Source organism: Harpegnathos saltator, unplaced genomic scaffold (assembly GCF_003227715.2).
Source record: "Harpegnathos saltator strain DR-91 unplaced genomic scaffold, Hsal_v8.6 scaffold553, whole genome shotgun sequence".
NCBI lineage: Eukaryota > Metazoa > Arthropoda > Insecta > Hymenoptera > Formicidae > Harpegnathos > Harpegnathos saltator.
Window position 1 is genome coordinate 24,046 of NW_020230375.1, and position 13,478 is coordinate 37,523.

The 13,478-nt window shown below is 48.6% G+C and overlaps 1 protein-coding gene across 1 annotated transcript; it reads left to right on the forward strand.

Annotated features, from left to right (window-relative positions):
- Positions 1 to 8,565: 8,565 nt before the first annotated feature.
- On the forward strand, positions 8,566 to 9,693 carry LOC112589589 (uncharacterized). The gene has a single exon (XM_025303488.1). The coding sequence runs from the start codon at positions 8,566 to 8,568 to the stop codon at positions 9,691 to 9,693; it is 1,128 nt and encodes a 375-aa protein (XP_025159273.1).
- Positions 9,694 to 13,478: the final 3,785 nt, after the last annotated feature.

Below are 13,478 nucleotides of genomic sequence, written 5' to 3' on the forward strand. Positions count from 1 at the left end.
AGAAAACGATGGAGAATATATCATTGATTGAATAAAGATTTTTGTTTGCCTAATCACTGTGTGACTTTTACTCACAAACTCCGCACGAACTTTTGCACTCACCCAATATAAAAATAAATGGAAAAAGGTAACGCCGATCTACATGCAATGTTAATTCATGCAAGTTTATCGACGCATTGAGTCGAAAATCGATTGTTTTTGGTCGTCCCCTCGTAAAAAGGAGGGAGAAAAAGGGAAACTGCACCTACAACAAAGGAGACCAGAAAAAGGAGGGTCCCGAATACAGCGGCAGTTTCGGTAACGGCAAAGAAGGGACTATACAAGTAATTGTTGGTAGAGGCCAAAAGGAAGACCGAAATTGACGGATTAGGGATCACGAAGATCAGGACCAGGCAGTGTGCCACAGGAGCCCTGATTCTAGAGATACCCGGGGAGAATAGAAGCGCCCAGGCGGACCTTCTCGCTGGGAGATTGAGGGAAATCTTGGCTGACAGGGCGAGGGTAAACCGCCTCCAAAAATTGGGGGAAATAAGGTTAAGAGGGCTGGAGATTTCAACAACGGAAAACGAGGCGCCGGAGTGTATCGCGAAGGAAGGTGGATGCAATACAACGACAAAGACGGGAAGGATAATGACCACGATAGGAGGAATCAGATTTTTGTGGGTACAATGTCCCTTGATGGCTGCGAAGAAGGCGGTGAAAAAAGGGGTTCTCACCATCGGGTGGACACAGGTAAGGGTGGAGCTCCTGGATGCGAGACCCTTACAGTGTTTCAAGTGCCTGGAAAGGGGGCATGTACAAAGCAATTGCAACAGCGATATTGACAGAAGGCAAAACTGTTACAGATGCGGAGAGAAGGGACATTTGGCCCAAGACTGTGAGGCCCAGGCCAAATATCAAATTTGCGCAGCAACTGGGCAACCAGCAGGCCATAAGTTGGGGGGGCCGGCGTGCCGCCTCTCTAAAAGAGAGCCGGAAAAAGGGCAGAGGGGCGTTGAGGCATCCGCACCGACGCCATCCGCACCCTCTGTCCCCTCGTGCAAGGAAGTGGTGCGAGAAAGGGAAGAGGAGCCCTCACCCCCCTCTTTACCCGCCCAGGCCCTCCCTGCATCAAACATCCGGCAGGGGCAGAGGGAGGGTATGGATACTGAGAGAAGGGGGGAGAAACGAACCCGTCCAAAGGAGGACATTGATAGTAACGGGAAGGAGGAACCGAGGGAAAAGGTAGTTATCGTCGACGTTAACGAATAATGGCTACCCGGCTCCTCCAATCCAACCTGCACCGCACCCGCCAATCTATGGCGCTCTTAGAACACACTATGGCAGAGCGTGGTGCAGGATTGGGAATAGCGGCGGAGCCCAATCATGTTCCCAAGAACCACCCTAGATGGTTTGGGGACGAACTGGGCTCCGTCGCTATGGAGGGCAATGGAAAACTCCCCTCTCGCAACCCAGCTGAGTAAAAGAAGGGGGTTCGTGGTGGCCAGGTGGACGGCCCTGATCGTGGTCGGGGTTTACCTCTTCCCAACTAAGAGCCTGGGCCTATTTAGGTATAGGTACAGGCTCCAAGACATAGGGAGGGCCGTTAGACGGTACCTCCCGGGGCCCGTCATTATCGCTGGGGACTTTAATGCGAAATCGGAGTTGTGGGGTTCCCAGCGTGGTGACGGGAGGGGGAAGTAGTCGAGGACTGGGCCACAGAAATAGGCCTGCACCTACTGAATGAAAGGAGAAAATCAACCTTTGTAGGGTCGCAGGGGGAATCAATCATTGATCTCTCGTGGGCAACCCCTGCGGCACAAGGACGGGTGCAGGCCTAGAGGGTGGCGGACGACTTGGAGGCTCTGTCGGACCATCTGTTGATAGAGATGGAGCTATCAGTCACCCCCAACGGTCTGCGGCCCCAGCGAAGTGAAAAACCCCGACCAGCGCAATGGGCCCTAAGCCAGCTGAATAGAGAGGCATTGGAAATCTCTCTAGAAGCTGCCACCTGGCCACAACGGAAGGAAGGGCAGGACCTGAACTCTGCGGTCATGGAAATTATGGAAATGATCACATGAGCGTGTGATGAAGCCATGCCCAGGGTCAGGTCCTGCCTGGTGGTGGACTGAGGACATCGCTTGTTTTAGACAAAACTCAATCCACCTCAGGCAGGCCTTCAGGAGAGTCAGGAACAATCCCGACTCGGACCCCGAGGCCATCCTGGCCGCCCGAATGGTTTTTTGCAAGGCAGCTGCAGCATTGCGCAATGCCATAGAGGCGGCCAGAGGAAAAGGGTGGGACACCCTATTCCAAACGTTAGATGCGGATCCATGGGGGCGTCCATATAAGTTGGCTATGCATGCAAAAGTTGAGGCCATGGATGCCCCCGTTAACGGAGACGCTTGACTCCCGGTTCCTTGAATGGGTCATGGGGACCCTCTTCCCAGTCAGGGAAGGGGACCCCCAGTTGGTCCGTACAGAACCCTTACCCCTGAACAACAGGGGAAGGTACCGGGGGTCACCGAGGAAGAGGTGGCTGGAGCCATAAGAAAGGTCAAGAGCCGCAAGGCTCCAGGACCAGATGGCATCCCCGGCCGAGTCCCAACCCTGGCCTCGGGGTACCTAAATGGAAGGCTTGCGGAGTTGTTCTTCCAAGCCTTCAGGAAAGGCAGGTTCCCCCCAGTCTGGGAGAGGGCCAATGTGCTCCTCCTCCGAAAAGAGGGCAAACCGGAGGACTCCCCCTCCGCGTACCGCCCCATATGCCTCCTTGATGAGGCAGGCAAGATTTTTGAACGTGTTATCGCAGCCCGCCTCACGGAGCATATGGTCCGGGAAGTTCCGAATCTCGATGGCGGCCAATATGGCTTCCGGGAGGGAAGGTCTACGGTGGATGCGATTCTGTATCTACGCACCCTCTCGGAGGCCATCGTGCAGGAGGGCAGGGTGGCGGTTGCTGTATCCTTAGAGATAGCAAACGCATTCAACACTCTGCCCTGGGATAGGTTGGTGGAGGCAATGAAGAACTACTTTCATTTTCCACCCTACCTCGTGGCCGTCATCGAGGATTACTTCCGAGGTCGGCGTCTAAGATGGAAGGACGCCGACGGAAAGGTGCGCGAGAGGGGAATGAGTTGCGGGGTTCTGCAGGGGTCTGCCTTAGGCCTCCTCTTATGGAACCTCGGGTACAACTCACAAGGGGACCCTCAGACCTGTTAATAAAGGATTTTGATGGCTCTCGAATATGTTGTAGAGGGACCTCCCCTGTGCATGAGGATCAAAGGGTTTTCCTCAATGGGCTTTAGTTTCGGAGAAAAAATTTTGAAGTTCCACGCGCCGTAGAATACCCGGTACGTAGCAGCAACTTTCGAGTCAACGGACGTGGCGCAGCGACTGCGGTTGCGGCTAGTACGCTGTAGGACCCAAGTTCGGTTCTCACCATTCTTTTTTTTTATCAATTAGCAAGAAATGTTCACAGCATATATCGTGATATTCGTAATAAGTAAGAACTGTGTTATGATTATGTGGTATTTAATATGTAGGTCAATTCTAGGATAGAAAACTGAAATGCGAAGAATTGGTGGAGACAAATGGTATTTTATTATTGTATGCAAATATAGTTATAGTAATATTAAATAATTCTTACATCACAGATTCCTTTATATGAAATGAACAATTTTCAGGGTGATACTTATCATAGAAACAGGAAAAGCATAAATTCACAGAGCACTATGCGCATCGTATAAAAGCATTTTCCTTACCATTAGCCACGTTTTCTTTGCATCTTCGGCTGAGTCGTTTGTGAAACGATTCTCAGCTTCCTGCACAGTTTGCGAAGCAGGTGATTTGTGCATTCCACTTTCTTTACCATCACCTTTTGCTCGTGATATGGATTATTAATTATAATGGACTGATACACATTACTGTCACCATCAGCGACAACAGCTTTATAAATCAGTCCATACATTTCCAAACTACTTTTAAAACCTTCCGCAATAATATCACTCTCCATGCTAGTAGAGCTTGCATTGCGGTCAAATTTTTATAGCATTTGTGAGCTTTCGGTTTGATAACTTTCAGCTCTGCCATATCACACACTGTGCAATATTTGTTGCGGATGCCGACGAAGAGAACTTTTCCTGTACGGTAACCTATTATAAGCACCAACACCGGAAGGTGAATCGTATTTATTGCCATACGATCTCTTCATCCAACTACCATCCGCTACAACGGTTATATATGGAATGCCGTTGACAATTTCATTTCTTTCTAGAGCAAGTTGCTCCTCAACTTCTGCAGCCGTTTTCACATATTTTCGAAGGCTGTTCTTTGCAAATCATCGGTTAAAGTTTCTTTTTGTATCCGAATCGGTGCAGGACCATAAAACCCGCCGGTGCGAAAGAATAGTTCCCCTTAGAAAATTCGCTAACTGCGCGGACTTACGGGGATTCGAACCCCAAGCTTGCCGGGTGATGGGTCCGTACACCGTCACCGCCGCCAGATATCAGTCTGCAAGCTCTAACACTTATTATGCGTTTGCTTGAGAATTATGACATGAAACATTTGAAACAGTCTTTTGCGAAACTCCATCTGTTTGCGATCCGTCCAAGGCGCCGCTCTTTGTGTCGACGAAATCAAGGATTCTCGATATCACGAGATATCCTGCGTGACTCTCGCGTGAGCACGCCGTGCGTGTTTGCTACCGGACACCGCGTAGTTGTTGTCACGTTTTGTCCGTATGTGACTGCCAAATATGGCAACGTCTTCGACAATAGCGGTTACCATATCATCTCCGAGCGACACAAAAACAAACAATACAGGTAAGATCGAAGTGACGAACGGCTTTCGGTTCCTCGCGTCGATCGGATCTTGTCTTCGCACGAAACCGCTCGCAAGTAATCTTCCGTTTTTCCGCTCCGTATTCGTGTGTTCTCAAATCAGCTGCTCGACCGCTCCGGTCGGACCTCATCGTACGAACTACGAGTGCGGCCTCAACGCATTGCGCTTCGAGCGGACGTGTTGCGTACGATCATATTAATCGCACATTGTGAAAGTTTATTTGTATTTTTTTTATAATAAAATTGGGATCGCGTGTTCGAGTCGTGCTCACGCTTCAACTGCCGAGCATTGGCCTCCCAGCGCCTCGACGAACGTCGAAGCTGATCAGGAAGGAAAAGGAGGACCGATCCCACAAGAAACAAAAGAGACCATTATCTTCCTTTTAAGTCGCACCCCGCGCTCATTGCTGAGCCGTCCCGGCCTCGTGTTCGCTGCGCCAAAGAGCGAACAAAAATATTGCTGGTCCTTCGAGCCGGATCGGGGAGTAAAGGAGGAGAGCAAATCGAAAAGCCGATTTCCGCCAGCCCGCATCCATGGAACGACAAGGACGATTACAGCATCAATTGAACGCCGCTCTCGACAACTTCAAAAAGCTAGGACGCAACAAATGGACGCCTGCGGTCACACGATCCAGGATCCAAACACTGAAGGAAATCTGGCTGCAGTTCCTCGATGGGCACGCCGTCCTGGAGAAGACGATCCCGCCGGACCGCCGGGCGCAGATCGTTTACTTCACCGACGATGTATTCGACGCTACCGAGGAGAAGTACAACATCACGCTGGATTATATGGCTGAGGTATTGGAGGAGCTGGAATCCCCTGTAAGCCCGAACCAATCTATTAACGCATCGTATGCTCGGCACGCGCCGTCTGCGTGGTCTCAACCGCATCTGCCGCCGATTCAGCTCGCGCCGTTCGACGGGACGCTGACGGACTGGGAGCATTTCCGCGATCGATTTTCCGCGATCATCATCGAAAATAAAGATTTAAATGATTTCTCGCGCATGCATTATCTGTCGTCATGTTTGCGGGTCGGAATGCATAGCGAATCTCACGATCGCCGCCGATAACTTCAAAATTGCTTGGGACGCTGTAAAGGCACGCTATGACAACAAGAGACGGTTGATTTCCGTTCACATGTCAACCTTGTTGAGTCTGCCGACGCTCTCGCGCGAGTCCGTTTCTGACCTCCAGTCACTTCGCGGACAAATCACCGTGACTGTAGCCGCGCTGAGAAATCTGCAGCGGTCGAACGATCAGTTGTAGGATGATATTCTCGTGCATATCGGCTCGCGAGGCTTGGATCCCGTCACGCGAAAAGCGTGGAATTTGCGAACCACCGAAAGTTCTGACCCGCCGACCTTCGACGAGTTCGAACGGTTTCTTGCCTCGCGCATCCGGACGCTCGAGGAATTCTCGAGCGGAGATAAAAATCAATCGACCGCTAAAGCAGTTCCGATATCGCGCGTTCATCTCGCAACCGATTCGCCGGCCGCGAAATCGCGCTGCCCGCTGTGTAAGGCCGGTCATTATTTCAGTGCGTGCCCGATCTTTGTCCGCGGGAGCTCGCAGCAGCGACGAGAGCTAGTGAAGAAGCATCGTCGATGCTTCAATTGTCTCAGCGCAAATCAAGGAGCTCATGAGTGCAAAAGCAAATATTCTTGCCGCACATGTTCGCAACGACATCATTCGCTGCTTCACGCTGCTGCGGATTCCAGTGGCTGCGCTGCCGAATCGCGCGCTGCGACGGAGGTGCATGAGTCGTTCGCCGGATCTCGAGCGGAGGTTCACGCGTTGCTCGCTTCGAACGACCGGACTCGGTCCGCTCACGTTCTCTTGGCCACTGCGTGGGTGACGGTCCGGGCGTCGTGCGGTCGATCGGTGACCATTCGCGCTCTGCTCGATCAGGGATCCGAGATGACTTTTGCTTCCGAGAAGCTTGCTCAAGCGTTGCGCGCGAAAAGACTCCGCATGCCGGTCGCCGTCTCCGCTGTGGGATGCGTTAACGCGGGGACTTTCCGGCATGCGATCGAGATCATCGTCTCACCCCGAGGAGCGGAAACTCCGGCGTTGTTCACCGCCGCGCTAATATTACGATCGCTCACGACGTATGCTCCGCATTGCGAGGCGGATGCGACGTGCTTGATGCATCTCGCGGATCTGCGCTGGGCCGATCCGAATCCGCTCAGCTCGGATCCAATCGATTTGATCATCGGGGCGGATCTCTATAGCGATATTGTGCGCGAGGGCCTTCGCCGAGGAGGCGACGGTCAGCTCATGGCGCAGAACTCGGTGTTCGGATGGTTTATCTCGGGTCCGATCACCCGGGCCTCAACTCCCAGGGTGCGGGCGTGCGCGCTCGCTACTCAGGCGTCGAGCGCAGCGATCTCGGCGCATCATTATCAGGCCGATATTTCACTCGAGGATGAGATGAGGAGATTTTGGGAGGTCGAGGAGGTTCCGCGAATTGTCGAGCGGACGCCCGAGGACGAGCAGTGCAAGAAGCACTTCGTCTCGACGCATTCGCGAACGACGGAAGGTCGTCCGGTTGCCGTTTCGCAGCGGACCGCCGATCGATATCGGATCCTCGCGCTCGCGCGCCGTACGGTGCCTTGCCGCACTTACGCGTCGTTTACAAACAAGGCCGGAACAAAGACAAGTTTTTGCGCGAATACGAACTCATCGGACATATGAGACGCGCGCCGGCTATTTCGGACGCGTCTTCGCAAGTCGTATACATTCCGCATCACCCAGTCTTTCGTTCTCATAGCACAACGACAAAATTGCGTGTAGTTTTTAACGCATCGAGTCCGACGACTAACGGCTCGAGTTTAACCGTTTGAGTCCCAAGCAGCGCGATCGCGCTGTTCAGATTTTATGTCGAGAAAACCCAGTACATTTCGATTATTGTGGACAATTGACGGTGCGTTACCGATTGTCGAAGTCGCGCGCTCAGATTTACTGAAGCAAGTATATCACACCGATCCTTTTAATGTAAATAGTACATTTTATAATAGGTAGAATAATACTATAATAATGCAATAATACATTACAAAATAAAAATTTTTATTTCATTGTTATCTTCTCAATAATTTTTATCGAACAAAACTTGAAATATTTATAAATTTACAGTACGCATATGTAATAATACAGATGTATTTTATAAAATAACGAATTACAAATTAACAATATTTTTGTGTTATGAACAAATAATTTAAATGGAGAGTAACAATTATAATTTGTAACATCGGTGTTTATCAAAACATGTTGGATGGATTCCTTTTGCTTCGTTGCTCCGTTGCTTCGTCTAATCATTTTGAAACACACAATTATTAACAATGAGAAACACTTACGCAAGAATACGTCCGATCGCTTTGGAAACTACAATAAATGTGACAGAGCGATGAGAAAAAGACGAGAATCGCGTTACCTAACAAATACAAGAAGCGGTATTGGTCCGATTGGGATTCATCGATGTAAAATAAACAAAGCGCTATCGCGCTGCTTGTTATTTCTCGACCTAAAATAAAACAAGCGCTATCGCGCTGCTTGGGTCTTTTCATACTCATTTATAGAAAGCGCGGTTGCGCTGTTTGGGATTCTTCGACAGTGTTTTTTCAATACCCCCTGGGACTCAAACGGTTAAACGACCATTTGATCGCCGGACCAAAGTTGCAGACCGACTTATCGTCCGTATTGCTGCGATGGCGTAATTTCAAATACGCGTGTTCGGCCGACATCGAAAAAATGTATCGACAAATTCAGCTCGATCCTCGCGATTTCGACTATCAGAGGATCTTGTGGCACCCGGCGCCGGATGACGAGCCGCGCGAATATCACCTAATGACCGTCACTTACGGCATGTCCTGTGCTCCGTTTCTCGCGTTGCGAGTCCTTCAGCAATTGAGGAGTGATGACGGAACCGACTTCCCTCTCGCCGCTCCGCTCTTGAAAAATAACATCTATGTCGACGATGTACTATTCGGGAGCGACATCGGGCAGACGATCGAAGTCCGGAATCAGCTCACAGCGTTGCTACGACGAGGCGGATTCGAGCTTCGTAAATGGTCCGGGAACTCAGCCGCGCTTCTCACAGATCTCGATGAGGCGAATCATGGACTCGCGTGCAAAAGATCACTCGCGACCGATGAGCGCGTAAAGATTCTCGGGATCAATTGGACGCCCGCGGGCGACAACTTTCAAGTTAGCGTGTCGTTGCCAGCCTGCGTCCCCGAGAGCAAGCGCTCCATTCTATCGACTATCGCCAAACTGTACGATCCACTCGGATGGGTCACTCCGATCACGATCAGCGCCAAAATCTTTATGCAGCAATTGTGGCGACGGAAACTCGAATGGGACGACCCGATTCCCGAAATGCTGGGGTCGCGCTGGCGGGCGATATTCTCGAATCTATTCTCCTTGGATGGACTACGCATTCCGCGATGGACCGGTTTCGGGCGCGATATTCGACACACGGAGCTGCATGGATTCGCGGACGCGTCTAACTCCGCGTATTCTGCCGTTGTTTATTTGCGACTAACAACACACTCAGATCAAGTAATCATCACGTTGCTCACCGGCAAATCACGCGTCGCTCCACTGCAGCCAATGAGCATCCCGCGTCTCGAACTTTCGGCTGCCGTGCTCCTCTCGCGTCTCGTCGATTTTGTGCGGTCTACGGGAGATTACGACAATGCAACATGCTGCTGTTGGTCTGATTCGACGGCCGTGTTGTCGTGGCTGGCGGCGCACCCATCACGATGGAAGGCCTTCGTCGCGAATCGGGTGGCGGAGGTGCACGCGCGTCTCCCGCGCGTTCAATGGCGGCATGTTCCGACGGCCGACAATCCCGCTGATTGCGCGTCGCGCGGGTAACTCGGCCTGGAACTTCTCAAGCACGATCTCTGGCGAGGCCCGTCGTGGTTGCCGTCGCCCCCGAACGCTTGGCCATCATTCGGGGATGCCTCGGCTGCGGAGGCATTGCGCGAGGAAAGGGTCGTGACGCATCTCGCCACTGAACCCGCATCGCTCAACTCTCTGCTCCTCGAGCGCTATTCCTCGTGGCCCAAATTGGTTCGCGTTACCGCGTACATCATGCGCTTTATAACGCTATGTCGTCGCCGTCTTACGGGAGACTCGTCCGGTGATCCAGTGGGCCCGGGCGTCACGGCGGACGAATTTTCTGGAGCGCGTACGCGATTATTGAAACAGATCCAAGCTGTGTTGTTCCCAAAGGAACTGCACAGGCTCGCGAATCGCTTGGAATTACCGTCGAAGAGCTCGATTCTTGCCCTTCGACCGTGCGTGCGTGCGTGCGTGCGTGCGTGCGTGCGTGCGTGCGTGCGTGCGTGCGTGCTTGCGTTAGGCTTCTTGAGATGTTTTACCATTAAAAAGACGCCAAGCACGACAGGACAATTTATAAATAAATATATAATACAAATGTAAATATATAATACAAACATCTATTTAATTAAAAATTATGTCATTTCAATCTATTTGCGTATTAATGAAATGCGATGGAATTTCGCAAGAGACTTTCAAATGTTTGATGTCATAATTCTCTAGCAAATACATAATAAGTTTTAGAGCTGGCAGACGAATATCTGGCGGCGGCGACGGTGTACGGACCCATCACCTGGCGGGTTGAGGTTCTCGATTTCCGTAAGTCGCAGTTGCGAATTTTCTAAAGGGAACGACCACCATTCCCTCGCACCGGCGGAGAAGTTATTATGGTCCTGCACTGACTCAGATAAAAAAAGTTCCCGCACCGGCTGGTTGCTGCCCCTAATACCGCTGTCAGATATTCGTTCTTTTGCTTATTTTTTTTTTTAAGTAAACTGTCAGACAGTGATGCGAATTTGGTGGGCTTGTACGAGAATTTCCCTCGCTATGCACGCACATACAGCTCGGTCTATCGGTGTGAGCCACGCGATCGGCAATCGTCGGCGCGCCGAGCGAGAGAGAATATCATTCCCTCCTTCTCGCTCTCGATCTCGCTCAACGAACGAGCCTAATTCTTTCTCGCCTATAATCTGAATCGCGGGCGCGACTGTCTCTCTCTCCTCTTCTCTCTATGACAATACTGAAAAGTTTTCTCTACTCGGCGCGCCGATATTATTATGCATAATACTTTATTATTAATATTGTTATTTGTAATATTTATTATTTATAATTTTATTTGTAATTGTGTAATAATGCTACTAATAATACAAATTTTTACAAATAGAATTTGTATCATTTGTAATATTTCTAATAGTATTAATAATATTCGGCGCCAAGAAAATTAAAAATATTTAATTAATTATTTTGTGTAAGCGAGCAGGTTTACAATTTTAACTGTTGAATTGTTTAATAATATTGTTGTGCCCGCGCATGAAAGAAATAACTCGAGATATACTAAACGAGAAAAGCTTTATTTACAGCCTAGAAAAACGGATCTCAATCAATTCCAAAATAATCGCACGAATTCGCTTTACGTCCGTACGCCGTGACAGGACTAGAGCGACTCTCTTATTATTCCAGTTGTTAGTAAACAAATTCCTTGACAACGATAACAGCTGTCAAACACTCTCTATATGCCTTCTTCACAGAGCGTCTTCTCCCAAGAGCGTGGGAACAATACGTTCCCCAAAGGTGTGGGCACAACACTGTCCCCTTCTCTTCCAAAATTGTCGTCCCGACAATCCCATGGAAAAAATTGTTCGTGATGCTCTTCTTCAAGTCTATCTCCAAAATTTCACGCCATCTTTGCTGCTCCAGGGCACCTTTGGCGATCCTTTGTCACAACCTGGACTGCTGTCTCAGGTTCTCTTGACTACGCCATCTCTTGTCCCAACAGCTACCAGGCCGAAAAGTTGTCGACGTGACTCTCGAAGTCCCAGCTCACCGCTCTTCAGCTTCTTCTTCGGATAAGGGGGGGGGTATAACCCGTGGACCCGACGTTCTTTAAAAGAACACCCCTAATCCCCGCCCCGGTATTCACCCAAAGCCCCACGGAAAAACCACGGTCAAAAACCGTGAGGAGGGCGGTCCTTAACGGATCTCAGTGGAAAAAGACGTCAGTGACTCGGAAAACGGAAAAGGAAAGAGGAATGGGAAATTCTGAAAAAGGAAAAGAAAACAAACAAGTATATGTATATACATGTATTGATTCTTTTAATTTTATTTAATATCTCTTTCTCGAAAAGGAGCCAAACGATCTGCATGAACCACTTTTCTTTTATGTTTGAAAGATTTGCCTATACAAAACACGACATCACTAAGTTTCTTTATAATTATAAAAGGTCCTTCCCAAGAACTTTGCAATTTCGGAGCTTTTCCTATTGTACGACGAGGATTGAAAAACCAAACCTTTTGACCTTGTTCAAATGTCACTTGTCTAGAACGTTGATCATACCAAGATTTGGTATTTTGAGACCTAATTTGAAGACGACGTCTAAATTGTGCAAGGAACTCTTTTAAAGGCACTGTCCCATCATAAATATCTGATTTTACTTTGACATCACAAAATATACGTTCTCTTTCAACATTCATTCTCGAATTTTCGAGATCGATAACATTACGAGATTCATTCTCAAAAATACTATTATTAGAAGGACTCATCTGTTTATCCAGTTTTTCTTCCAGGCGTTTAAAAGCTGAATCACGCTCCTCAAGCTGTGTTTTTAATTCATTTTGAATTCGTAGCTGTTCTCTCTGATCCTGCTGTCGTTCCTCCCTTAGTTGCTGCAACTCCTGAAGAACGGCTCATAATGAATCATCTGAGGTAGCCGGCGTCTGAGCACGAGTCCTCCTCGGCGAATGTGCCAAAGCCATTTCTTTTTCTTTCACTTTCACACACAAGCACATCTACGATTTCTATCGTTATTGATCCCGGACGAGCCCCCAAATGTTGTGCCCGCGCGTGAAAGAAATAACTCGAGATATACTAAACGAGAAAAGCTTTATTTACAGCCTAGAAAAACGGATCTCAATCAATTCCAAAATAATCGCACGAATTCGCTTTACGTCCGTACGCCGTGACAGGACTAGAGCGACTCTCTTATTATTCCAGTTGTTAGTAAACAAATTCCTTGACAACGATAACAGCTGTCAAACACTCTCTATATGCCTTCTTCACAGAGCGTCTTCTCCCAAGAGCGTGGGAACAATACGTTCCCCAAAGGTGTGGGCACAACAATATTTTAAGAATAATTTTAAGTTGTTCAAGGATGTAATATGAAATATAAAAGAATATTGTAACAGAATCAGGAAATACGAAATGAAACCTCCTTGCTTTTATTTCAATATCCTCTAAGTTAATAAATATTTTTCAAACATACAAACATTATATTTTTATTGAGTACCCACACAGCACTGCAATATTGCAGCAATATTGAAGCAATATTATAATATCGTAGCAATATTACAAAATCACAAGATTATTACATAATATTCCAGCAATTTTACCACAATATTGCAGAGTGATATATCAGATTACAATATCACTGGAATATTACTGCAATGTTACAATGTGACTATCGATGGCTATATATGGCAACATAGTAACAATATTACAACAATATTGCGAGATGATAAATCTCATTGCAATATCACAGGAATATTGCCGCTATACTCCAGCATGATAGACCGCTACGTAATATTTCTGAATATCGCAGTAA